Genomic DNA, 27,286 nt, shown 5'->3' on the forward strand with positions numbered 1-27,286 from the left:
CATGGGCTGGGCACAGCGGGCACCGAAACCACCTCAGCCACTTTCTCAGCATCTTCCGTCCTGGCAAGTCTCTTCCCCAAAAGCTGCTAAAGGAGCAGGTGGGCTCGGCCACGGCTCCCAGGGGTGTCCCCGAGGCCACGGTGCACCCAGACCCTTTGGCACACGCGCAGACTGTAACCTCAGCCCTTGACCTCCCAGGCGCCCTCGTGCCATGCAATATGCAATTTTTGTTTCATGCAGGAAATGAGAGAAAAGCCCCAGTTTCCTCTTTTTCTCCCATTACAGCTCTTGCCCTGGCTGCAGGGGCTGCAGGAGGCCCAGGGCACGGGCAGCACCCCGGTTATTCTGCAGCCAGGGGCACCCTGCTTTGTGCTGGTGAGGTGGGTGCCGGGAATCTCCCTGGGGAGCAGTGGGGTGTGGAATTTTGGGGTGCAGAGGCTGGGAACTGGCCCAGGGCCCTTTTCTCCAGCAGATGGAGGCATTGCTTTGCTTCCACAAGCTCCCAGTTCCCAATCCACTCCCATGCTGGGAAAGCTGGGGCTGCAGACTGGCACGGGGGCTGGCCAGCCACAGAGCTGGGAAAGAGGGAAATGGGGGTTTCGGGGTGGTGGTGGTGTAGCAGCCCCCTTGCTGGGGGGCACCAGGACAGATGGTCCCCAGCCAGCCGGGCGAGGGGACACTAGGCTGGCTGAGCACCTCATGGGGATGGTGACTGCAGCTTGGCCAAGGGCAGGGATGGCCTCCAGGGTGTCCCCCGGGGCTCCAGGACAGGGAAGGGCACTGAGGGGGTCACTTCAGTTTTCCTTAGGAGAGAGGCGCCCCCACCCAGGGCCGCTGGCTCCTGTCCTTGACCCTACTGTGATGCCCCTCCGTGCCTCAGTTTCCCCAGGGAGAGAGCTGCGGTGCAGATCCCCAGTGCCTGGTTTTCCAGCCTCCTCAGAGAGGTTTCGCTGGGTGTGTACATCTGTGCACGTGCATGTGTGCGTCTGTGCACTCTCGTGTGCATGTGAATCCTTTTAACACCCCCCCCTCCAATGGCCCTGCAGGCAGGAGGTGAGGTGCAGCCTTTGCACCCTTCAGCTTAAGTGTATCCTTATAAGCACTCTATTAATAATTAATAATAGATTAATAGCAGTGGCAGTTTGTTAACACATACGCATTAATCATTTATTAGTTATTAATATGGACTTTAGTACCTTCTGAAAGTTGGTTTAGCATTGTTTTTTAAGGGCTTTGCAGGGCTGATGGTGGCAATGACCAGCTGATGGGCTGCAAATCCCAGCAGAGCTCTGGGGGGGGTGTTAACGGCTGCCTGAGCCCTGGGACTCCCCTGGGCTTGCACCAGGCTGCAGCAGGTCTGGGAGCACAAAGGCACCAATCCTGCACGTGGTGCAAGTGTCTCCAACCACCCTTTCGGGTCCTGCCCAGCCCCACGCTTCCACCTTTGTCTGCTGATTTTGGCTTTTCTTATTTGAGGCACATGGAGAAGAAAAGGGGGGAACAAACCAGACTAGCCACAAAAGTCCCGTTTTTTTTCTCTTCCCCCCCCCCCCCTCCCCCCGCCCCAAATACATTTCACATGCTCATGACATATAAAACTGTGCCGGGGCTGCACTGGCCAAACCTGCCTTTGCTCCCGGCTGCAAGGGTCTGTGCCCGACCCCCCCACCCCCACCCTCCCAGGTAAAAAAACCCACCCCAGCCACCGAACAAGGGTGCGCGGTGAGGCCGGTGGGACCCCTGGCACGACACGGCATGCACGGCTTGGGGAGCGAGGGGGCACTGGGCATGCGGGGGGCCACGGGCACCGGTGGGGGTCATGGCAGGGGATGGATGGGGGGATCTGGGCAGCCTTCCCCGCCCAGGTCGGGGGCTGGATCCTGGCAGTGACCGGCTGCAGTGGGGAGCAGCCCCGGGAGCACCTTGGAGAGGACTGGGTGCTGCACCCACCGGCTCCTTCGCCCCCCACCCTGCTGGGGCTCAGCTGGGGGCACCCAACACCCGTGGGTGCAAGAGCAGGACGGGGTGCAGGGGATGATCCCAGCAGCTGCTCTAATTTGTGCCTCACGCAGGAAAGATCATGGGGGGGCCCCAGCCCCCAGCCCTGGTGAGCTCCTGCCTCCCGCGCAGCCCCAAAGGGCCGGGGATGCCTGGCAGGGGACGGGCAGGGGACGGGCAGCCGCCTTCTCCAGCTCCCAGTGCCCAGCCTGAGCGCCGCCGGCTGGAGAAGGGGCATCCAGGTGGGGGACATGCTCCCCCTGGAATGGGGACAGAGGTGGGACCTGCAGCAACCTCTGCGTGTGCACATGGGAGGAGCAGACGAGGAGGAGGAGGAAAGTGATGGGCTCCCTGGCCTCTCTAAGTCCCATCCAGGGTCTTCCCTTCCAGCTGTGCCAGCTCTGCCCCTTCTCCCACCCATACAGTGCTGCCCTGAGAGGGGAGCCCGGGGACACCCACCCGTGGGCATCAGCGCTGGAGGGTGCGGGATCCAGGCAGACACGACGGAGGTGCCAGCTGGGACCTTCTCCCTGTGTCTGCTTCTGCCACTGGTTCCCCAGCTGGTTCCTGCGAGCCCTTCTCCCCTTCCTGAGGCTGCACCGCTGCCCTGTGCAGGACGAGCCAGCTCCCGCTCTCCTGCAGACTTGGACTTTGCAAACCACAGAAAGTGGACCCAAAAGTGCCTTTTGCACCTTCGCGAATCCCGACTCCCCAGCCCTTCACCCTCACTGCTCCTGCAGCAGCTTGGGCAGATGCAAAGGGCTTTGCCTCACCCTGGGGCTGCTCCTTCTGGTTTTAGCGACCTTGGCCTCATTTTGCCTCTTTTCTTCCTTTTTTCTTGCTGACACTTCCTCAGAGCCCGGCCTTGGGTGGGTTATTATTGCTTGTGCAGGAGCATCCCTGGGCACCCGCATTTGCAGATGCTGCGTCTTAAATCTGCCGACAGGAAGCTATCACAGCACGGCTGTGCCCCAGGGGGTCTGGCTTTGCCGAGGGGCTGGGGGAGACCCCCAACTCAGCGCAACCTCCCCCAGCACCCCAGTCCTGCATCGCCCAGGAAGACTTTTCTCTTGGAAATTCATTAAAAAACATATCATTGGACCAACCCCCCCCCCAAACCAACAACAAGAAAAGAGAACCATAAACAACCACCAGGAAAGTTTTCCGGAGAGTCTCTTAAAAAAAATGGGAAAGGGGGAAAAAAAAGAAGCAGGGTTTTTTTTTTCCCAGGCCCAAACGCTGCTGATCTCTTGGCAAGAGAAATGCATAGTTGGTAGCAAAAATGTTGGCTACATCGGGAGCCCCTGGAGCTGCGACGGCTGCTGAGCCATTGTGCCCCAAGGGCTCACCACAGGGCCGGGACAGCCGTGGCCATCGCTCCCCGCCCCTAAGGTCCATGTGGTTCTGACCCTGCTGGCCCACGGCACCTCTGCCATGTCTCCGTCTGTGTCCCAGCACTGTGAGGTCCCGCCACCAGCCCTGGGACGTCCCTGGTGCTCCCACCACCCCTTCGACCCCGTTCCGCCGTGGCCGTGCCCGGGCCCAGGCAGCAGACAACGGTTCTCTTCTGGGAGAGGCTCAGATCATCTTCATGTTGAACTTTCTGGCTCCTCCTTGGCCAGTGGTGGTGGTGGGACCGTCCACCTTGCGGAAGGAGTACTCCACTGAGAAGTTGTTCTTGTGCTGCCCCCGGCCCCGGCTCCAGACGAAGAGGAGGAGGAAGCAGAAGAGCACCACGCCCAGGAAGGTGATGCAGCCCATGGCCGTGGAGACCAGGATGGTCTTGAGGTCCAACGTAAACTTCAAGAAGACTTGCGTGTCATTGTGGGAGGTGTCGTTGAACTCGCTGAGGTATAAAGTCCGGTTTGCGTAGCGGGAGCCATCAGCTGGGCGACCCTTGACTGTCAGGGTGGCGAAGTAGGTGTCGTTGCCGCCTGCGTTGCTGGCGATGCAGATGTAGGTGCCACTGTCCTGCACCTGGGCGAAGCGGATCTCCAAGGTGCCCCCAGGCAGCACGGTCACCCGCCCTGTGCTGCGGGTGGTGATCATGCGGTGCTGGGGGGACACCCAGGCAATGGAGGGGTCTGGCTCCCCGTCTGCCCGGCAAAGGAAGGACACGGACTGCCCCTCCTGGGCTGTCACGTGCTGCAGCTTCCGATCCCGGATCTTGGGCTTCTGGCAGGTGAAGTACTCGAAAAGCACAGAGTCCGGGAAGTCGCGCAGGGCATTGCCCTGGATTTCAGGGGGCGAGGAGCACATGGGCTGCTGCCCGTCGAAGTTGAGCGTCTTCCGCCGCTGCAGGATCCAGAGGAGGCGGCAGTCGCAGGCCAGGGGGTTCCTATCCACCCGCAGTGTCTCCAGCGTGTTGACGGAGTGAAAGGTGCTCTCCTCCAGCGTGGAGAGAAAGTTGCTGGAGAGGTTGAGCAGCCGGATTTGTCTCAGGCCGGAGAAAGCCTGCGGCTCCACGGATATCAAGAGAGCGCCCACAATGTGGAGCTCCTGGAGCCGGATGAGGTCTTTAAAGGAGCCCTTCTGCACAGTGCTGATGGGGTTGTAGGACAGGTTCAGGTACCGGAGGTATACCAGGTTCCTCAAGGCAGCGGCAGGCACGGCTGTGATGTTGGTGTAGGTGATGGAGAGCGAGGTGAGGTTCAGGCCCTGGAAGCTGGTGGGGGAGACGTCTTCCAGCAGCGGCCAGTTGTCAATCTCCAGCTGCAGGAGGTTGTAGAGCTTCTTGAAGTTTTGGTCCTCCAGTGCAGAGATGCTGAGGTGCCGGAGCCGCAGCACCTCCAGGTTCTGGAGGTAGGAGAGTGACTCCGCTGAGATGGAGGTCAGGTTGCACTTCTCGATGGTCAGCTGCTCCAGGCCGAGCAGCCCTGAGAAGGCCCGCTGGGAGATGTACACCAAGTCGTTATCGCCCACCTCCAGGCTCTTCAGGTTTCGCAGGTCCTGGAACATGTAATCCAGCAGGATGACGAGTTTGTTCTCGCTGATGTCCAGGAGCGTGAGGTTGGTCAGCTTGGTGAAGACCCCTGGTGGGATGAGCTTGAGCTGGTTCCCCCGCAGCCGCAAGGTCTGCAGGTTGAACAGGTTGCTGAAAGCGCCCGGCTCCACATTGGAGATGATGTTCTCACTGAAATCCAGCTCCTCCAGCAGCGGGTATGGGGAGAGGTCCCCCGGGTTCAGGCAGCGGATGCGGTTCTTGTTGAGCTCCAGGATCTTGGTCTCGGTGGGGATGCCCTCAGGGATGGAGGTGAGCCGCTTGCGGTGGCACACCACCGACTTGATCTGCGGGACACACTCGCAGCGGGCAGGGCAGGCTGCCACCCGCGGGGGGCTCAGGAGGACCAGGTGGAGGACCAGGACCAGAAGCCACCATGTCATTGTGTAGAGCATGGTCTTACGGGCTCACTACTGTTCCCCCATGTGCCTGGAAGGAAGAGAGATGCAGAGTGAGTGGCAAGCCTGGGGGAGGCTAACAAAGTCCTACCCAGCCCCAGATCACCCGTCTATGGGCTGAGATTGGAAAATGCTCCCCAGACCGTGGCCTGTGGTGCTGGTAAGGCCCCAGCACCCCCCAGGAAACCCACTGGACCCCACTCTCAGCATCTAATGGGTGACCTTGTGATTGTGCCCCATGCAAACCTGGGGTAAACAAGCCCCACTGCCCGCACATTCTGTTGGGAGAGCACAGGAACCGAGGCAGGAGGAGAGGTTTGTGAAAGGGCAGTGTAGGAGCAGAGAGATGCAGCCAGAGGCCTTGCAAACTCATGACACAGGTGGGATGCCACATGTCCTCGGCTCCCCCTGCAGCTGCAGCGAGGTCTTATCTGGCAGCACAAATCCTTCCCAAGCCCGGGGCTCCGTGAGGTCCCCCAGGACAGGGGATGCTCAGTGCTGCACGTAGGGACCTGTCCTCCCATCCCTGTCCCCAGCATCGCCCTCTCGGAGTGGAGATTAAGGCAGCTGCGGCACAATCTTCACAGCAGAGGGATTAATGCCGACCCTGCGCAGCGTGGTGCCCTGGCTGCCCTCCTTTCCAGGGATTAGCACTTGGCTGTTGCTTTCCCTTTTCTCTGCTTCCCCTTTCCCACTGCCCGTCCCTTTCCGCGCCCCAAAGCCGCTGGGCTGCCACTGCACCTGGAAACGCACTCCACAGTCCCCCTTTCCATAATGAAGCACTGTCATTAACCTAATTAAGTGGCAGAGCTGCTTGGTTGGGGTGCTGTGGGGTATTTCTGGGCCTGCATGCATCCTGGCATGCCTGCCTCCATGGGGAGATGCTCACCATGTCCTGGCAGCCCCTCCTTCTCCTCTTCCTCCCCCTCCTCCTCCTCCTCTTCCACCTCTGACTCCTCCACCTCCTCACTGCCAGGGTTTATTTGCTTTGTGCCCTCCCAGGTGTCTCCTGGCCACTGCACCTCATGGGCAGGAGGCAAGAGCATCCCTCTTCCCAGCTGCTCTCCATCGACAGTGTTTACCTGCGCTCCAGCGGCCCTCACCGGGGACAAACCTGCCTGTCCCTGGGACATCTCCGCTCACAGACTCCGAGCCCTGCCTTCGCTGTTTTCCAAATTTTCAGCACGGCCAGACTGATGGTTTGAAGGGGCAGTGGGGCACCGACCCCTCAAGCACAGGGGACCACATCCCATCACTCCCACAGCACTGGGACAAACTGGTGTGCAGTACCCGAGAGGCAGCCAGGCTGGCTCCAGCCCTTCTGCCTCAGGGAAGCCCAAGCCCTGGCTCCGGGGAGCGCTGGACCTTGTTTCCTTACCCAAGCCCCCACCCCCTCACTTCTGTCCCTCTGGGTCCATCAGGGACCCCAAACACGGCTGCCAGAGCCCAGCCAAATGTGGGGAGGGGGGACGGGAGGATGCGATGTCCGGAGCCGCTCAGCCCATCACAGGTTTCTTCCAACCTAAATGATTCCATGGCTTTTCCTATTCTATGAATCCATGACTTTTTTTTTTTTTGGTGCGTGCCTTAATCTTGCCACATTTCCCTTTTTCTTCCAGCCGAGAGGGAAGTGTTCCCATTTTTCACACAACCACAGGGAGGGGACCAGCAGCCGGGTGGGATGCAGCATCACATTTCCTTGCTGGAGGACAGTGGGGTGGGACCAGAGATGCCCTTGATGCCCCAGCCCCTTCTTACCCCCTCGCCAGCTATGCAGCCCCCTCCAGCAGTGCTCAGGCTTCACCACTGCACCCAAACCCCCCTGTCCAGTGACTGGGGGTCCCCAAATGCCCCCCAAGCACTGGAGGAGGGATGTGGCTGGAGCTGCTTGGCAGCTTCTGCCTTCTGGGAGGCTGCTCACAGCCATGCCAAGAGCATTTTGCGTTCGGCTCTGCCTGGCTGGTGGCCTTGGGAACCCGAGCTGGCTCTGGGATGGGGGGGGGGGGGTGGCTTCCTTGGTCCCCCCACTTCAGAAGGCTCTGCTCCTGCTCTGCTGCAGGGCTGAATGGGCAGGATGCACTCGGGCACGACCTGCAATCCCACAGGAAAAACACCTTCCCAGTTGACTGTGACGCATTTTTTCTAGGTAGCATCTCTATGCTTGGCTGTATCTTGTGCCTGCCGTCACGTCCCCCAGGGGCTGGGGGTGGATCTGGCCCCTTCCCCTGCCCACAGCCACGGTGCTGAGGCAGCCCATGAGCACGCCAGCTCACCGCCGTGTTTATTATGAATGAGCCCGCGGTAACCATACTCCACTTTTGGTTACTACTCTGGCCACCTGATCCTCTAAGCAGAGGTATGAACCCGCTGGCGTTGTTTTACCCGGCAGCCGGGGAGCAGGAGCCATGGCCCATGGCTACCCTCCCCGCTCCGCAGCTGCAGCAGAGCACCCATGGGTGCTCTGGTGGAGCTGGGCACGGCCCCGACACCCTCAGCAAACCCCACAGCAGGGGATTAATGGGTGCTGGATGAGCTTCCCCTCCCAGCAAATCCAGGTGGATACACGCTCTGGAGTGGGGGTCTCTGCTGGCCCCGGAACATCCCGCAGAAGCTGCCCCAGCTGTGGAGACCTCGTGTCCCCTGCAGTGACAACTGGGACCCCATGGTCCCCATCCAGCCCGGGCAGAGCCCAGCACAGAGCTGAGCCCACTGGCTATTAATAGCTCATGACTCCGACAGCGCGGTGCTCTCCAGGGCTCACCTCGTCCCCGGGGACTGAGGCCAATTAAGACTCCAGTTGAAGGCCTAGATACAGGCTCTTCTTCACATTTAATTTATTTTTAAAAATAACACGCCTGCTGCCTGCAGGGCTGGGGAACAGAGCCGGGAAAGCCTGCGGCTGAGGGGCTGCGGCACAGGGTGGGGAAGCCAAGCAGACCACCTTTGGCTAACTCAGAGCCCCTGGGAGCAGCCCCCAGCTCCTTCCCCCCCTCCCCACCAGGACAGGTGGCCACTGAGCCTGTTTTGTTCCAGCCACCCCAGCACGGTGCTCCCCAGCCACCCGGTTCGCAGATGCTCAGCTGCCAGCCACCCCAGCTCACAGGTGGGGTTTCGCTGCCTCACCACCGCTGCTCCGGGAAACGGAGGCGGCAAATCCCTGTCACCCGCTTCGAACGGCTCCTGCTTTGGTGGCACACGCTTGGCACACTCAGCTCCTCAGACAGCAATTGCTCCTCAGCCACCATTCCTCCCTTTTTCTGAATAAAGACCAGAAAATAAGCCAAGGGTGACATTTCTAGGTTCCCCTGTTTTGACATCGTGCACGTACAAATGCTTCGGTCAAAAAAGCATCTTGTTTTATCGTACCATTGACTTGCAAGATGCAAAACGGTCCTGCCGAGACCTTCTCCTTCAGGAACCCCACTGCTGCTGCTGGATGAGCCTGTGTCACCTCCTTCACAGGTCTGCCTGGGGAGGCTACATGCTTGGGACAGGGGATGCAGGGGACCCCAGGGGAGGGTGGAGACCCCCAGGCAGGGAAGGAAAAACCAGGGCAGAAAGCAATGCTGGGACCCCCATGCATTTTTGAAAGGCTCATCCTCAAAACACCAATGGGGGGGATGTGTGTGCCCTGACACACAGGTGACAGGGAGGTGGCAGTGCCAGCAACCCGTGCCAGCACATCCCAAATTGACATGAGACAGGAGAGGGCTCCTACAAACACCGCCGGCAGCCAAACGCTGCTGGAAACACCCCGAGCGCTGCCTGCTCGATGCTGCTTGCCAGCAGCCAGCCCTGCCCTGGCAGCGAAGCGTCCCAGCTGCCTGCCCACGGCCGCCCTCGCTCCCCGGCTGCCGTCCCCAGCCTGCCAGGCTCTGTGCCAGCAGCTCTTCGGCGCAGACAGCGGCACCTCCGTGCTCGCTGGGGGCCGTGCCAGCATCCTCGCAGGCGCCACTGCCCCGCTCAGCCCCTGCACTGGATTTGGGAGGAGGATGGTGTGGCCGAGCATCCCTGCCGAAGCAGGGTGGTATTTCCCCTGGCTTATTTCCAGCTTGCCAAGACTGCTCGGGCAGAGCGCCGGACTCTCCATCAGCACAAACTGCCTGTGCTCCCCGGTCCTGGGTTATCAACTAGATGAACTCTGCGTTCCCAGGAATGGGGTACAGCTGCATCAAGCAGGCTCGATGGCTCGGCTGGGACTCAAACCACTCGGAGCTGCTGGCTTGGAGCGGAGGATGCGCGCGCTGAACGGGGACTCCATCAACTCCCATGGGTGGGTGCCAGGCTGAGCTCTGGGCTTTGCCTCCGGGTGGGAGCCTTGGCACGGGGAAGCCCAGAGCCAGAGCCCTTCAAGACCCGAAAAGGAGCCCAGCTCCCCAGTCCTGTGCCAAAACCCATCCAGACGCCTGCTCCTTCCTCCCCACTAGAAAACCCCGCGCCCCTATTTATACCCTGCAACAACCAGCAAAAGCACAGCCTGCCCGCGGGGGTCTTGGGTTGCAACGGAGACACCCAGAGCCCCCGGGATGTCTGCTTCGTGCTCAGCTCTCACTGGTGATGCTGCCCAAATCAACCTGTAGCACCTGCAGGCTGACACTGGCCCCCCGGGGCAATTTTAGGCATTTTTCAGAGCTGATACAAAAAAAATCCGTGCCCAAACGTGAAGTCAGGGATTTGAACCATGTATTTCCAGCCACGGCTGCAGGTGGCTTTGCTCACAGCAGAGCACAGTCACCAGGGACATTTTCCAAGGGCACTGAAACAGGGACCAAAGGCGATCTTGTGCTGCTCAGTGTCTCCAGGGTTTCTCCTGCCACCACCCAAAAATAAACCTGTGGCTCTTGCAGTTTTATTTTATCCATTGCCTGGAGTCTGCAAAACCAATGGGTATGTGGCCACGCTGAGCTTGGAAAACCCACAGGAAAGACCAGGGGGCATGGGGAGGATGGAGATGATGGGGAGGAGCTGAAGGAGCATCCCTGGCTGTAGGAGTGACACCAGCAGGTTTCTCCCTCTGCTGAGGGCAGCAGAAACAATTCTGCTTATGCTGGGGAGTGGAGGAGAATAGATCAGATCTGAGGCATAAACAAAGAGGCAGAAAACTTGGAGGGTCAGAGGAGGCCAGTGACGTGCCTGCGCCTTGCTCTAGCGAGGCTCTAGTGATCAGGCAATTAGCAAACCAAGCATGAGAATAATCCAGCTGAAACAGGGAGAGGAGGAGAGAGCTGGGGATAAGAAGGAAGAAAATCAATCACCAGACCTAATGGAGAATTATCTAGCAGAGAGTTATTCCTAATCCCATCAGAGTCTGGCTGGGAAACAAATTCTTCCAGCTCTGCCACTCCACAGCATGTTTTTCTGGGTCAGTTCAGCTCCCTGCAAAGCCGGGTGGGAGCAGGCAGGAGGCAGAGCGGGAGCAGCGGCGGGGACAACCGAGCGGCTGGGTGGGCGGTGGGGCAGCCTCTGCAGCAGGAGGGCAGCCGGCAGGCTCCGTACGGTGGGTGCTCCCACGCCGCGGTGGCTCGTGCCTGCAAGACCTGGCAAATGCCCCAAGGTCGGGGCTCCCCGGGGCACCAGGCAGCCAAGTGACTGCAACCAACAGCCATGGCAGAGCCCAGCAGGGACCCGTGGTGGCTGTCCTCCTAAGAGTCACCCTCCTGAGCCAGCTCAAACAGAAACAGGCTTTCCTGACGACTCACAGAGATGGAAGAAGAAAGTGTCGGAGGAGAGATGTCTGTGAGGAGACCAGCTCCTGCTGGGCCACTGCAGAAAGTGTCCCGAGGCGTGACTTCAAGGGACTGCTCGAACAGCGTGGAAACCTTCTGTAGAAGGGAGTTACTCAGGTGACTGGCAGCTGCTGCATCCCACTCGTCTCCCCCTGCTCAACGGCCCCAGGTTTCGGGGCCAGCCGAGACAATGCTGGAGCACGAAGGCTGTGTGAGCTTTCAGCAGAGGCAGGATTTACCCTTTCTACCCAGCAAAAGCCACGACTGATGTCTTAACGGAGCTGTCTTCCCACCCTGTGATCCCATCCTGAGTCCTAGCTGAGTCCTCAACAGTCGAAACCACAGGACTCTCCACTTTTCCTCCCACGTGGAAACTCCCAACCCTCACAAATGCTGCGAAAACCCAGAAATGAGGATTCCCTAATGAGCTAAGACACCAAGGAGACAACTTGAAAGAAGCCATGGCTTATTTTTAGAGTCAACCTTATGATTCTTGAGCACGTGGCCCAGGCAATACTGCACAGGCAGCCACAGATTGGCCGCAATCTGCTTTTCTTCTTGATAGACGTCATGTCTGAATCTCTATCTCTACAAGATGCTCCCGGGAGAGAAGACATTTAGATACGACCACAATGTACAACATTTCTAAAAGGTCACTGCATGTACTAGGGAACGAGGTGCAGGAGCCACTCATCAGCAACAGGGGCTTTGGGGAGGTATTTAACATTCCACAAGCATCTTTATTTCTCTACCAAGGTGAGTAACTCCTCTAAAACGCGGGAAGGGGGAGCAGGACTGGTGGGTGCTACACTCTTATTTCAACCCAAGCAGTTGGCTTGAACCACCAGCCAGATCTGAATCCCGACACCCACTGGGCGATGGTGGCTGAGAGCAAACCTGGCCCAGACCTTCACGACCTCAGCACCTGCTGGACCACGCGGGAACCAGGGCTGGGCTCCACTCCCTGTCTCCAACCAGAACGCCTTGCTGGTGGTGAGCTGCTCCACTGGCATCGCTCAGAAAACACTGGAGTTGAGCTTGGGTTTAGTCAGGGGCGGTGGTCCCCGGATGGGCACCGGGGATTATTTTTTTCAGGACTCCCAGCAAGTTTCTGCTGCGCAGTGAGAACTTTTAATTTGCAGAAGCCGTTAATGTCATGGGCAGGATGAAGAGGGTCGGGAAGGCAAATGCAGGCTGACGATGCACGTCCCTGGGACTTCACCCCAATGCTTTGCCATCACTGTCTGTCACCCGACCAGCTGCTGGCCACAGATCCCATGGTGTCCTTGTCCCTGAGCATCCACTCGGCTGGGAGAGGACCCAGCAACGAGCTCAGAGGCCACCCGGGTCTAGGAGGCTCCCCCTGTAAACCACCTCCCCCCTCTCCCACTGAACAGCAGGATGCAGCCCAGGAGGCTTTGCAGAGCTCCTCATCCAAACCAAAGCTCCTCATCCGAACCAGCCTGGGGGTCTGCCCGTACTCAGGTTTCTCCCCAACCCAGCACCGAGAGCGGGGACGGGCAACCCGAGCCCCCGGGAAACGTCCTCCTGGCATCTGTTGGGTTTTAAAGCCCACGCCACGATGCTGCTGCAAGATGTAGAAAACACACGCTCCCAACAGCCCCATCCAGCACAGCCGTGACAGCCAGGCAGGCACGTACCCTGGCTACGAGCAGAGCATCTCAGGACGCAGGGCTGTGCTCCTGGCAAGGGCTCCTGCCCCCACTGAGACACAGATAAAAGTCATTAAATGAGAAAGGGGAATTTGCTCCTTCTCCTGCAGCTCCTTCCCCCTCCTGCCTCCCACGGCGTGTGGCTGCTTTACGAGCTCATCGCGTACCTTCTGCACCAGGGCTGCCAAAACCCAGCCTGGGAGCAGCACCCCAGGAACAAACCCTGGGCGGCAGAGAGCACCGGAGCCCGTGTGCCACGCATGGCTGGAGCCACGTGGAAGGGGACGGAGGGAGCTTGCTGGAACCTGGCCAAGCAGGACATCCCCAGGCAGAGCTCGCTGTCCCCCCTCACTGGGAGCACCCATGTCCTGCCACAGCATCCGAAGGGGCTCCCAAGCAGCAGGGACAACGTGCCACCTGGCCACGTGAAGGGGCCCTGTGTCTTTGCTCCTCTAACCCAGGCAGCTCCATAATAAATGAAGTACAGGAGCAGGATGATTAATAATCATAACTGAAAAGCATACACTGTAATTAGCCACCCTTCAGAAAGCTGATTGATGACGCTGCTCGGGGGCGCGCGGCGCACCCAGGCTGGCACACATGCAGCCGCTGGCCCCAGCCCCGGCCAGCACCTGGCAGAGCCCCCCCCCAGCTGCTGGTCGAGGACATCGCAGCAGCCTGAGCACCAGCTGCTTCCCCGCAGGCTTTGCCCCGGCAAATGACCTCATTTGTCCACCTGGTCCAGCGCGCCAGCCCTCGTTAGATTAGGTTGTTCATTAAGCTCAGCATCTTGGTGATGCTGGCCTGAGCCCCTTGGGAGTCTGGCATGTAAATCTCACACCGTGATTGATGCTTCCAGCTGCCGGCACTGGACCTTTGATGGCAAAGTCTACTCTTCATCCCTTACCTGAACTGCAGTGGCACCCAGCGCAGAGCCAGGGTTGCACAAAACCAAGTCAAGGTGGTCACAGCTACCTCTCCAAGGCACACAGATAAAATGACAGCTATTTCCAGGCTTGACCCTCAGAGAGGACCCTGCTCCTGAGGGCTCAGCCCCAGGGGTGCCCTCACCCACGGCGGGGGGTGCAAGGGTGCCTGGCACGCTGGCGAGCCCGGCTTCCCTCCAGAGAGCGAGCCTGGAGCCCTGGGGCTGGCTGCTGCCAGCCCACGGGCACCTCACCTCGGGAGGGTGATGCATCACTTGGGAGGCTTTAATTCAACTGGGCGGCTGGACCTGTGGGCAGGATGAGCAGGATGAGCAGGCTGACAGACAGATGTCTGCTCCGAGGACAGGGCAGGAGAGGCAGCCATGGGGGGAAAGCAAGCGGTCCCAGCAGGACTGCTCGGCTCTCTACAGGATAACGAGCTTCTTGTGGCTCTGCTAGCAAACCTCTGTGGGTGCAGGGGGGTGAGAGGGGCAGGTATGGAGCCCCTGATCTGCTGGAAACCCTGCTCACAGCTGGAATCCCAGGCAAGGGGAGTGCGGAGCAAAAGCCTCCCCTCCACCTTTCAGCTCTGCTCAGCATCAGTCCTGGGCTGAATGCATTTTTTAAGACCTGTCCACAAGCTACTGCATTGGCAATTTCATTGCCATCCCAATTACGATCATGGGAGCAGCGAGCAAAGAAAGCAAAACGCCATTACAGGGTGAAATAACGCTTGACATTGCAATCTATACCTCATCCTGCCAGTGGGAGAGAGACCGAACCCCCCACTGTAATAAGTCCCTGGGAGGGGAGGGGGACGGCGGACTCGTCCCAGCCCTGCCTGAGCCCTGGGAGAGCAGAGGCCCCCCCAGCCTCGCTGCTCAGATTTCGGAGGGGGTTGCCCGGGCCCTGGGGGGGGGTGTCCAGCTGCGCCACCCCCGCATCTCCTCCAGGCTGGAGACTGCAGCAAGTGGTGACATTTGGAGCAAGACACGCTGGTGTCTGTCCCCAGATCTACAGCTTCGGGGCATCAGCTGTGGCTGCAGGACCAGGGCAGTATCTCCCTTCCCACACGCAGCCCCAGTGAGGTCCCCACAAGTCAGAAGTCTCCATGGCAAGAGGGGAAGGGGATGGCAGGGCTGTATCGCTTCACTCCCTGTCCGGCATCTTGACAGCAGAGCAAGGGCAAAGGCTCCAGAGCCCCTCTCCCAGAGCTGGGGGACTCCCGAATCCCATGAAACCCACCCAAACCCCAAACTGCCACTCTTCAAAGCGATGCTGCGCGTGCAGGCCAGTGCGGCCAAGTCTGGGGTCCCCGCTGCTGTCTGCCAGTGGCCTCAGAGGGTGTAACAGAGCTGAACGCCCCTGAGCTTCACATCACACCCCCACTTCAGTTACTTTTTCTTCATTTTGGGGCCATGGCAACAGGCAGGAGATTTCTCAGCTGTTACGTGGGATAAACCACCAGCTCGATGGTACCAAGTGCTCCACACTGAAAAAGGATGGTGGGGACGAGGAGGGAGCTAATGCCACCAAGCAGGGATGGCCACGAGCTAGAAATGAGTTGGATTTCAAGCATCCCAGCGTACAGATCCCATGAGGTGCAAGGGCAGGGATGCTGCTGTCCCCCCCGCCCCTGCTCAAGCCCGGGGGGTGCTCACCGTTCTGCAGGTCCGGGGCCGCACCAACATCTGGGTCTGCTGTGGCATCTGAGATCGGGGATGTTTAGACAGCAAAGTGTCCGGCACAGCCAGCCTCGGCTCCTCTGGGCAAAACAGCACAAGGAGACGACTGTCAATCACCTTTCCACAGTGTCCAGCACAGAAATCTCAAATAAATGCCCCCAAAACCCAAGGACGTGGCACACGGGCACCTCGCAGAGAGGGGAAGCATCGAAGCATCCATAGTGTTGCTCCAGCCCAATGTGTGACCTGACCATTCCAGCTTGCCCAATTACATCCATAAAATGATACAGCACTTTGTATCCTGAAGTGTCCTCTGACAAAGAGGAGAGTGTTGGAGCCAACAGCAGCTCTGGGATGGAGCAAGGGAAGACCCGGCAACGCTCCTGGGCAATCACCTGCGGGGATGCCAGGAGGCAGCACCCCCACAGCAGGTGCCCATGGGCAGCTTGCCAGGAGCCCCCTCATTTGGGGAGATTTGACCCAAACCTGGGAGAAGTGCCCTGTCCCATGTCCCTCCCCGGGGCTCTCTGCAGGGCTGAGACATGCTCCCAGCCCTGAGGGCCGGTGCAGGGGATGCAGGACACCAGCCTGCGAGCACGTTTCACTAGTTTGCTAAAGTGTTTTGAGCTCTCTGGATCAACCTTAATTAGTCTGTAACAAAGAAAGAGGGAACTGAAACAGCTCCTTTTTCAGGGGAAATCCACACCCTCCTGGTTAAGAGACCACAGATGGTCCCAGGCTCGGGTCCTGTTCAGCTACACTCACACAGAGATGCTGTTACAGAGATGCTGTTACAGAGATGCTGTTACAGCCTGGCAGCTGCTCTGACCTCTGCTCGAGACCCCAACTCATCTCTGCCCCCTGCTCCTGTCCAGCCCAGCTGCCCCAGAACTGCTCAGGGGGCATGGCAGCAGCTGGGGAGGTTAATTCCTGCTGAGAGGGGACTGGGGAGCCTTCGCCAAAGGAGCTTTCCATCGCTGGAGAACAGTGGAGAAAGGAGGAGCGGGCCCTGCAGCGGCAGCCCGAACCATGTGCCACCAGATCCCCCGCTTTGTGCTTGGGGGGGACATCGCCAGTGGCACCGGAGCTGACCCCAGGAGGGTGGGTGCCCCTGCCCGGGCAGAGCCACCCCCCGCAGCCTCCCCCCACATGCTCCTGCAGCCCCAGCGCTGCCTACCTGCTGCTTCTGGATGGGTAAAACTGCACTTTTGGGGTCCCCGGTGAACCGAGAGTGCACAGCACTCCAGAGAAGCTGAAATTCCTACAGGAAAGCATCACTACCCCAAAGCGAAAGATGGAGGGATCCCCCTAAAACCCACCGGCTCGAGGCTCAGCCATGCAGGTGCTGTGTGGGAGCTCCGCTTCCCTGGCCACCCCTGAGCCGGGGGTCCCACACAGCCCCTGGGGGGTGCAGGGTGGCTGGGCTTCACCAGGGACTGACAATCCCAGCCCGTTCCCTGCTCCAGAAAACCTTCCTCTTGTCTGCTTGGCCTGGGGGAACCTCAAGTTCTCCCTGGGAGGGCAAGCACCCACATTTCCAGCTGCCAGGTCCCAGTGTTGCCAGCAGCACAGAATCATGGAACGGCTGGGGTCAGAAGGGATCTCTGGAGATCACCTCGTCCAACCCCTGCTATGGCAGGGTCTCCTAGAGCAGTATCTCCTAAAGACCACACCAGGATGCCCGTGTCAAGCTCCTCTGGGGCAGGAGCCCCCCACCCTTGGCACACACACACACACACCCCAAGTCTCCCAACCACAGCCTGCAGATGTGCACAGCAGCAAACCTGCAGCTCATCCCAGCCCGTGAGAGACCCACAGGGGCCAAACCACAAGAGACCCAGACCCCAGGAGCCCCCCGACATGCCCCCGCTTCAGGACACCCAACAGTGTCCAGGGTCCAGCCAGCCAGCATTGTGCTGCCCTGGCATATGGGAGCGCGGAGCATGGAGCAGTAAGCCAGAGACTTTTGTTCATTAGGGCAATTAGCATCACACTTCCCAGCCAGGCAGGCTTCCACTTGACCTTCAGTTATTGAAATATGAACAATAAAAATGATGTGTTATTGTGGAGGGGGTGTCACAGGCCGTTCATTTGAAATCATCTCTCTTAGTAACATGCACCCCCAAGAACATCTTTTTGCAAAAGTAAATAGGAAAGTTTGGAAAACCATCTGAGAAAGAGAAAAAATTCAGCTCCACCCATCCACAGCAGCAGCCCAGCAGGGACAGGCATCTCCTGGCTTCTGGGGAGGGCAGAGCCAGAAATGACCCCAGGGAGAGGAATGGAGAGACGGGGCAGAGCTGTTCAAAAAAACCCCCAAAACCAAAAAAACCCCAAACAACAAGAAGAAAGAAATAGAGAAAAGACCTGTTTCTTAAGAGTCTTGGGAAAGTGGGAAGTTACTGAGATGGAGGCAGCTGAGCTGGACCCCAGCAGCACAGCATCAATCCAGCATCGAGCGGTCCCTGCACCGGCTCGAGGCTCAGCCATGCAGGTGCTGTGTGGGAGCTCCGCTTCCCTGGCCACCCCTGAGCCGGGGGTCCCACACAGCCCCTGGGGGGTGCAGGGTGGCTGGGTGGCCAGCAACAGCCGCGACCCAGCAAGAACCTCGGGGCAAATTCATGGGGAAAAAACCCACCAACAAACCCAACTGGCAGCTGTGACGGCTGGTGCTGGATGAAACAAATCCACCAGATCACAACCCCCTTTGCCACTGCAACAGCAAACAACTTGGGCCTGAACTCTGAATCCAGAGGCTGCCAGATGTTGGTGCAGGACTGAGCAAGGCAGGGAAAGGCAGCGGTGCTGAATGCCAGCAGGATGCTCCCTTAGCTGGAAATCGCTTTGCCATGAGGCTGGTGCTTGATGCAAAAAAAGTGAACGTGAAGACAAGACGAGGAGGGATGTCTGGCATCACCAGCTGCACTGCCCAGGGAGCAGACCAGAGGCTCCAGATCCACGTCAGCCCTGGGCACAAGGACTAATGAAAGCAGGAATTCCCCCCCGCCTTCCATTTGTCACACTTAGTTAATGCTTATGGAAAAAGGTTGCGATTTAGACCGCATTTATGTCACTTCATCTTTGGTTTGCAATTGCAGGGTCCTGCTCGTTTTCTACCCCCAGTTAGTGTTCAATTACAGGGGCGCTGCTCCATCCCACCTCACTGCTGCACTGGAACGGAGAAGAGACAATGGTCCTGGCCATGCAGCTCCCCCCAGGTCTCCGGAGAGGAGATGCTCTGTAGAAGGCTGACCTGAGAGCAGCCTTTTTCCTCTGGCAGCACAAAGGGAAGCAGATGGACTTTCTTTCAAATGAGATTTAAATGGAAAAACACAAAATAGCTCATTCTGCCAATATTGAAGAGTTGGCGCCCAGCTGTCCCAAGCACGGGGAAGGTCAGACCGGGTGACCCTCTGGAAAAAGAGGCCAGAAGCACCAACCACCCGCACAGTTTGCTCCTGTGGCCGCACCACTGAGGCTGGGTCTGAAACAGCGGTCAAGGCACGGCTCCGGGCACAGAGCTCAACACCTTATTTTCCTCCCAAGGGAAAAAAAAATAACCCACCTAAACTTAGGTATTATGGTCTCCATAAACCAGATCACTGCAAAGACTCAGTCAATGGAGTCTGGAAGAGATGCTTGGTCAGAGCCGCCTTAGTTACCCTACCTGGCACTGCAGGATGGTGCTCTGCAATCCTCTGCTGCTCACCAACCCGCCAGGGGTGGCACAAGGATGGTGCTTACGAGGCCTTTTGAAGGTAGGAAGCACCTTCCTGAGCCTGCCTGGGTCTTACTTGGTCCATCCCCAGGGGCAGCAATCGCTGCTCCTCTGACTTGGGTTGTTTTACAGCCATCCTGGCTGCCCGGCCACTCCACATTACAGCCAGAGCTCCTTGCTTTGCTGCGCCCCAGGCAAGCTGGCCCCACAGCTCCTCAACGCCCCTCTAAACTATTTCAGCCTGCAAATGAACCCTCTCATCCCTCCAGACTGAAACAGCATCAAAATAGAGCAAGAAAGGCAAGCAAGACCTCGGGGGCACTTTTCTGGAGATGCTGAGGATGCGAGATGAGTTGAAGGTCAGGCACATCCCCTTGACCCGCTGTGTCTGCTTGCATCTGTGCATGTAAGTGGCCACGATACCCCCACGCTCCTGGCTCTGAAGCCAGCAGGGGCTTTGCTACCTCCAGAGCGATGGGTTGCTCAGCCCCAGGGAGAAGCAGGATGGTCCCCACTGCCCGGGCTCACCCCAGGTCCCACATGGCCTCCTTGAGTCTCCCGGGAGCATCAGGGTCCTGCCATGTAACAGGGACAGCACTCGGGCTCAAATGTACCCAGGGCAGTGAGAGGGAGAGGGACAATATTTGTTTCAAACATTTCTTCTATTCCCTTTCTATTAAATATTTTCCCTCCTCCTCTCAGAGAACCTCCTTTATTTCTCCCCATCTCCCTCTAGCAACGGTATCTGGGAGAAACAATGAATTTTTAATAGGAGGGGGCGGTGGGAAGCAGGAGACCCTAAGGCAAAGAGATAAAACATTGATCTATTAAATAACTCCATTATCACAAACCCACATTTTAGGGAGAGGGAATCGCACGAAGGACCATGCAGCTTCGGGCAGGGGCCGATGGGTGCCGACATCTGCTCACGCTTGGGGTCGCAGCCCCTGCTTTTCTCCTAAACCAGTGCCAGGGGGGATGCTTAGCAAAAGCAAGCTGCAGACGGGGCGAATCCTGCTCAGAGGGACTTTCCTGGCCTTGCCACATGCACACGGTCATGGCCGAGGTGGCTCTGGGTGCGCGAGACCCCCAGAGGCCATTGCCCAGGAAGGGGAACCCTCCAGCTCTCCCAGCCCGCAGCACTGTGGGTTGTCCCTCTGCACCAGCTCTTGCCATCACCTGGTCCCCACATCCCCCCGGGCTCTGCAGGGACATGGCTCACCCTTGCAGGGCAGAGGATGCCCGGCTCCCCACGGCGCCTGGCCCTGCCGCCTCATCACACGGCTACAACTAAATATAGTCCCCAGTTCTCTTTTCTTGTAGGCAGAACCAGTGCTCCGGGTGAAAGTCCTTTCCCATGAACTCACTGTTGCTTAATAAAGCACAAACCCTCGGAGACCTTGATGCTGGGATCTGTCATTTTAATTCTTGGTGACACTTGTTCCTCTCCACTACGGTACGTGGCCGCTGCTATTTTGGCTGGCACATCGGGAGCCAAACAAGAAGCCCTGGTGCTTCACATCTGAGATGTTAAGAGCTGGGATGCAGCTTTAAAAAACAAACCCATATGATGGATGGGGCTGCAACCTGCAGCAAAGCTCACGGTGGCATGAAAGATTCAGGGAGAGGAAGGCAGGAAAGCAAGGAAAGATCTGGGGGGCAGCCAGAGGGCACGGGAAGGAGGAGGGCGAAGGAGAAGGGCACGTGTTGGGGCTGCGGCTGGCTTTGCCACTCAGGACTGAGCTGCTTGGCGAGATGGATGCTGCCTCCACTCCCCAGCCTGGTACCTGGGATGCCCGTGTGGATACCAAGGCACCGTGGCAGCCTGGGGATGGCAGCCCAGAGCCTTCACCGTTTGCTTTTTGAACTTGCCCACAGGGAAGCAATTTCTCACAGTTTGCCCAAATTATCCACCCAAGTCCCTGCTATTTGGCCACGCTGGGGTGAGTTTGCTCCTGTCCTTGGTTTGCCCATTTTCTGTCGAGAGAAGTGCTCGGGGCTGGGGAGTGCTCTGCTCTGCGACAAGTGCCATTCCCCCACCTTGACACCCGCACCAGCCCTGGCCCCACATCTTGGCCAGCCTCAGCCCCCACCTCCCACACCCCACAGAGCCGGGGCACCCCTGGGCCAGCACAGGGGTCCAGCTACGGCCCCAAAGCGTCACAACTTAAAAGCCAAGAGATCAAAAGGAGAACCCAGCACATGCCCTTGCCAATGGCTGCCCAGCGCATGCTGCCGACAGCTGAGCGATGCTGCGGTCCAGCCCCCTCGCTCCTGCACCCCCTGAGCCAACGCTGATGGAAGCATTTGCTTTGTCTTTCAAGGTAAACCCCAACTACACCTCAAAAATAGCCTTCCAGAAAAGTCAACTGATAACACCTGAAGCCAAATCAATTTCCCTACCATTGCCGGCAAGCTGGAGTGGCTCTCGGCATCTTTTCCAAATGCTCTTGCAGGTTTTATTGCTTTCCTTCATCTCCTCTCACATCTCTGCTCTGAACATTTCTGCCCTCGCCTGTTCGATTTGATGTTTTTCCAGGACTCGAAAAGCGGCCCTTCGGGCTCCAGCAGCCCCTCCGTTAGCAGCGTTAGCAGCGCCTCCTGCCCCCGCACTGCAGCCCCTGCCCCGGGGCAGGGGAGGTGCCGCATGATGCCCCCTCCGCCCTCCTCAGACAATTTAATTGTTGCTTTACAGCTGCAGCCACAGGCAGGCAGCAGGAGTTTGGCTGTTGCCATCTCAACCTACAAAGCTAGGCCTCCGGACTCCATCCATTTACAGATGGGGAAACGATGCGCGGGGTGTATATTGGAGGTTTTTAGAGCCACTTGGGAAGTCAGTGTGGCCAGGGACAAGCTCAGGGACAGTCTCGCTTGGCCCCCGGGTCCCTTAGCTCTGAGATATGGCATTCGGCACCTGGGGGATGCTGCTGGCACCAGGCGTCCCACCCAAGCTGCCCACAGCACAGCGAGCCGGTGGCACGGGAATTACCGCTGCCCATGCAAAACACCCGTCCACGTTCTTTTATATTTCCAATGTTATTTCCAGGGCTACGGCAACAGCTCGCTCCCGTCCTGGGGATGCGAACGTAGCAGTGATGCAGCTCTTATCTGCTGGAGCAGCCCAGCTCCTCTGCAACCGCCTGCTCCTCCTGCCTTAGGGCAGCTTCGGGGCCACCCACTCCCTGGTAGGATGCTCGGGGGCAAAACAGTGGCAAGCCAACCACCCGAAGCTGGAAAAAAAACCCCAAACAATTCTAACATCAAATTAAAGCCTTTAAATGCCAAGCACAAATACAGCTGGGCGCTCTTGTCCGTCTGTGCCATCGGGCTTCAAATTCAATGTTTAATTCGGGCCCGTGCTGCTGCTTGGAGAGAAAGCGCAGTGATTAGGTTGGGGCCTTGGAGCGAGGGATACGTTATCTTGCAATGCAGGATTAACACAGCTAATAAAAACAGACATTCCTGAGCTCCAAACACTAGAAAAATATGAAAAAAGCCCCTGGCCCTGTTATCTTCAGTGAGGGATCGGCAGAAGCGAGTCCCCTGGGAAGGGCTGAGCCTGGCAGCAGCAGGAGGTGGTGCAGGATCCAGCCGTGCCTGGGAGATGCCCTGGCTCTGCCACCGCAGCGAGCCCCTTGCTCAGCCTGGCGCAGCCGCTTCCCACCCCAGGCATTGACGCCACGAGGCAGAAAAGCAGCCCAAGAGGGGTGAAAAGCAGCCCAGTCCCCATTTCTCTGGCCCTCCAGCTCCCTCCTCCCAGCAGAGCAGGATAAAAGCAAAATCTGCTGGGTTTTAAGCCAAAAACCCCAGCTCTTTCAAGAAGCTGTTTTGCCTCCTGCTTCCCTGTGTCAGTGGGGACACGTTTGCACCCTGCTCCAGGGGTGCTTCTCCTGCTGCTTTGCAAGCTGGGCATTGCCGTGTTCGAGAGCATCTTCCCCTGAGCCCAGCTCAGCCAAAGACCAAGAGCTTTGGGAAGGGCTGCAGTGGGATTTCTGCAGCCTCTGAAAACCATGAGAAATGTCGGGGGGAACCAGAAGCCACCTCTCCCAGCTGCTCCGGCCAAAACTCTGCTAGTCCTCCGGCAGCAACTCCGCTCCCTCCCCTCCACCTTAACGAGCACCACAGAACACTGTTGATAGATACATTATCTCAAATTAAACCGGATCAATCACAGGCTGTCACACTGGCAGCTCCCCAACATGTCTTGAATTATTCTCCTGTTTAAAGGACGCACGGCACGTTCCTTGCCATGACCCAGGGCAGGGGGTGCAGGCAGCAGGGACTTTGTCCCCAGCCTCCATCCTGCAGCGTGAGGGATGACAAAGCAGCGGCGAAGGGCAGAGCTTTGGGGTGCAAAGCCGCATGGTCCCTCGCTTTACCAAGAGGTTGCCATGCGGTTCATCACCTGCATTTTGCATTTTTAAGGCCACCGGCAGAATCTGGCCCTGGCTTTAAAGACATGCATGAATATATCACACTGAGCAGCCGCTGGGCTTGCAAGGAACTGCTGGGCAGCTCTGATTTTTCAGTTTTAGCTTGTTTGATTTTTTTTTTTTTAAATATTCCTTGTGATTTGATTGAGAGAGATGTTTGCAGGAACTTTCCCTCTCTGCATGCAGCTTTTCTCATGCTGTCTCCCTTGCGTTCGGGCTGGACCTGGGTAAACCAGTGCCCACTGGGGTGGCCTGCTCTAGGCAGGACAGCTTCCCACCCGCAGGCAGCGCATCCCCAGCCGGGCAGGAGCAGGCAGCAGCTGGCAGCTGAGACCAAGCAACAAAACTAAGCAGCAAGTGGTAGCTCTTCAAAAGGCCCAGGCTGGTCCTCACCAGGCAACCAAACGTCCCCAATCCTGCTCCATCCCCAGGTTCCAGCCTCTCCGGCTGGCGCAGCCGATGCTCTTTGCTCCGAGTGTGTGGACTCACACTCTGGGTGCTGCCAGGCTGCAGATCCACACGCTGAGCCGCTCTCCATCTATTTTGTGGGTGCTCTGCCTGCTTTTGTTATCCTCTCTCTTCCCGTTTGCTCTTTTCTCCTTCCCAAAAGCTCGTCTCAGGGTGAAGGCTGGGCACGGATTGAAGCAGCAGCTGCTCTTCTGCCACCGCCGCCTCGCGCGAACGCGGTGGGAATTAGAGCACCTTTTGTCAGGTTTTAAGCTCAATCCGTTTTGCAAGTGGATTAAGAAACTGGCACAAAAGTACTCGGGATGTGGAGTAGGAAGAGCAGGCTGCTATTCCAGAACGGCGACAGGAGCCGCGTCTGCTGCGATTGCTGCCTGCTCCATTTCCCGGAGAACCACAACCCCGGCAACATTCCCATGTAAACCAGACTGGGATTGCGGGCGGGATGCGCCTGGCCCGAACCCCGGGGGTGCGGGGGGCCGCGGCTGCGGGGCGGGGGGCAGCGGGAGCCTGCTGGACCGGGGGGGGGCCGACAGGGGCGGGGAGCAGCCACCTCCCGGCCCTGCCAGACCGGCTCGGGGCCGCCGGGGGGCTGCCCGCAGCGGCCCCAGCCCTGGCGGCGGGGGGGCTGCAGGTACCGGCCCCCCCCGAGCGCCGGGGCCGAGGGCAGCGCGGAGGAGCGGCGGAGCGTTGAGCCGGCCGGGTTCGGGCTGGACCCCCCCCCGCCCCGGCGCCGCTCCCCGCCCGCCTGAGGCCATGGAAGCCAACCCGGCACGGGGGGCGCCAGCCCTGCCCGCCCCCCCCCGGAGCTGAGCCCCGCTCCCCGCGGCCGCCGAGGGGCCCTGCAGCCCCGGGACGGTGGGCACCGGCCGGGCAGCCGGTTTGGGGGTACGGGGGGCAGGGGGCGAGGGTGGCCCCAGGGCGGCGGGGGCTCCGCGGCCGCCCCCCCACCCACGTGTGCGCCCCGCCGGGCTGTGCCCCCCCCCCCCGGGACCCCGCACTCACCGCTCGGCTCCCGCTCCCCGGCTGCCCATGGCGCGGCGGCGCGGGCAGAGCCGCAGCCCCGGGGGCGGCGCGGCGGCGGCTCCGGACGGACCCCGGCCCTGCCCCGGCACGGCCCGGCCCCGGCTCTCCCCGCCGCCCGCCGTGCCTGGCCGTGCGCGGCGGAGCGGGCGTGGGAGCCGCCCCCCGCGCCCCCCGCCGGGCCGGGCCGCGCCGCCCCGGGAGCGCGGGGGAGGGACGGGGACAGGGACGATGCGCGGCCCCGGGCTGCGCTGCGGGAGGGGGGAATCCGTGGCGGAGCGCAGGGAAGGGTGTGGGGGGGTGTCTCCTCCTCTCCTCCCCGCCTTGCGGTGCCCGGAGGGGAGGGGTCCGCCCGGGGTCCCCCAGCCCTGGGCTCCCCGAGCCCATGCCAGCACGCCCGGGTACCCGCCTGGGCTCCCCCAGCCCCGTGTCACCCAGCCGGTGTCTCCACCACCCCGTGTCACCCTGCCTACCTGCCCTGGGACAGGGTCCTGGGGCCCACAGCACCGTGAGCCCCCCTCCCTGTGCCGCAGACTTACCCCGCGGGGGTGGTTGTGGACCACCATTGCCATTCCCCCCCCCCGCCCCCCAACTGGGAAATTGGGACAAACAGGGCATCGGCAGCACGGTAACAGCAGGAGTGAGCATGGCCCCAGCCCAGCTCCTGCGCGCCCGCTGGGCTCCATTACCCCACACGCAGCCACAGCAGGGCCAGGAAGACGCCAAGCTCTGCGGGTGACAACGTCGGTGCGCCCACCAGCACCCACCACCCACATGGAGACAGTGCTCACCATTAGCCATTCCTCCTCTGACCTCTCTTGCCCCTCAGCTCCTGCTAAAGCCTCCCGCAAACACGGATGATTTGGTTAATTAGGCTTTGAGGATGGGAAAGGCCAATTCCCTCTTAGGGCTGACAGAATTCCTGGTCTGCTCCGTTCATCACTGCTGGTCCAGGCTGGCGCTAGCCTCGCTGGTCACAGGGCTTAGGAGATGCAGGCTGCTGAAGTGGAGTGTCCTGTGCCCTTGATCTGTTGCGTGACAGCTGATGAGCATCACCTGAGCGATTTGGTTACAATTTCTGCATCTGGCAGCGGTTTTCAAGCGGGGTTTGGCAGCATGTCCTCCATTTTACAGATGGGGAAACTGAGGGAAGAGATCAGGAGTAAGGAGCAGGCACAGCGCTGGATCCCAGGCTGATTTAGTGCCACGGGCTCCCTTGCTAGATGTTCCTGCCTGGATTGGCTGCATTTGTGCAGGATGTTGCCAGGAGAAATGCCAACAGCTCTCCCAGCTTGGGTGCCTTATCAGTTCCACTTGCAACTTCCATCCCTTGCTGCAGCCCAGTGCTTCTGCTGATGGAGATTTCTGGCTGCCTCCTACTGCTCGTTTGTTCTGGGATGTGGATTTATAATTTCAGTGCAGGCACAAGCATCTCAGGCTTTCCCATTTGAGTTTCATCCCTGGATCTGCAGTTAAAACCAGGAGATTTACATGGGTGTGAAGGCATTTAATTGCTGTTTTAAACAATAACAATTTATCTGCTTAATAAAAGGTGAAAAATCCAAGCATGAGAAATGCAACTTAGTTGGAGATGTATTTTTAAGAGGCTGGTGTTGGGGGGGAGGGCGTGCTGGAGCGATCCACGTTTCATTTCAATTCCCTAGGATGAAAAGGTGATTTTGGCTAATTTGAACCTAGTCATTAAGCTGCTGTTTCAAAAACACAGAGTCAATTAAACAGCTTCCCCCCCTCCTCGCTCCACAGGCCTGCCTTGTTATTAATCAAGGGACAGGGGGAATTGCTTCATCCATACGGCTCATGCTCCTGTCACTGGGAGCCAAGTGCTGATCTGATTTTATCTGATGGAAGATGCTTTCCCTGCCTGCTGGCCAGGATTAGAGTTGATTTTGGGGGGCAGAGTGCTGGTAATACAGAGGGGAGCCCAGGTTGGAGGGCACCACCTTGTCCTTGTCCCCTCTCCAAGCCTCTCACCAGAAATCCAAGTAATTTATGTTAGAATCTGACCCCTTCACACCATTATTTTACTTTGGGGGAAATCAAGGCACAGACAAGGGTTTGTCACTAAAGCCCCTGGAGTGGATTTTAGCTCAGACGTGATCCCTCTCCAGGTGTGTCCCAGTTCCCACCTCCTCCTACTAGCTTTGATGCCCCTTTAGCATCAATTTGGACTTTAATGAAAGCCCTGGACAAAAATGCAGGGAAGAGGTGCCAGGCTGAGG

General features: G+C 58.9%; 1 protein-coding gene across 1 annotated transcript; it reads right to left on the reverse strand.

The window, feature by feature from the left end:
• Window positions 1–1,549: 1,549 nt before the first annotated feature.
• LINGO3 (leucine rich repeat and Ig domain containing 3) lies at window positions 1,550–26,190 on the reverse strand. Its single transcript, XM_037384458.1, has 3 exons — window positions 25,029–26,190; window positions 15,384–15,487; window positions 1,550–5,428 (listed from the first exon to the last, which is right to left on the reverse strand). Exon 3 carries the CDS (start codon window positions 5,392–5,394, stop codon window positions 3,577–3,579), a length of 1,818 nt encoding a protein of 605 aa, XP_037240355.1. The 5' UTR covers window positions 5,395–5,428; window positions 15,384–15,487; window positions 25,029–26,190; the 3' UTR covers window positions 1,550–3,576.
• Window positions 26,191–27,286: the final 1,096 nt, after the last annotated feature.

This window comes from Falco rusticolus, chromosome 4, assembly GCF_015220075.1.
Source record: "Falco rusticolus isolate bFalRus1 chromosome 4, bFalRus1.pri, whole genome shotgun sequence".
Classification (NCBI taxonomy): domain Eukaryota; kingdom Metazoa; phylum Chordata; class Aves; order Falconiformes; family Falconidae; genus Falco; species Falco rusticolus.

Excerpts from the sequence above, each read along its gene's own strand:
- LINGO3 (XM_037384458.1), bottom strand. The coding sequence starts at position 5,394 with ATGCTCTACACAATGACATGGTGGCTTCTGGTCCTGGTCCTCCACCTG.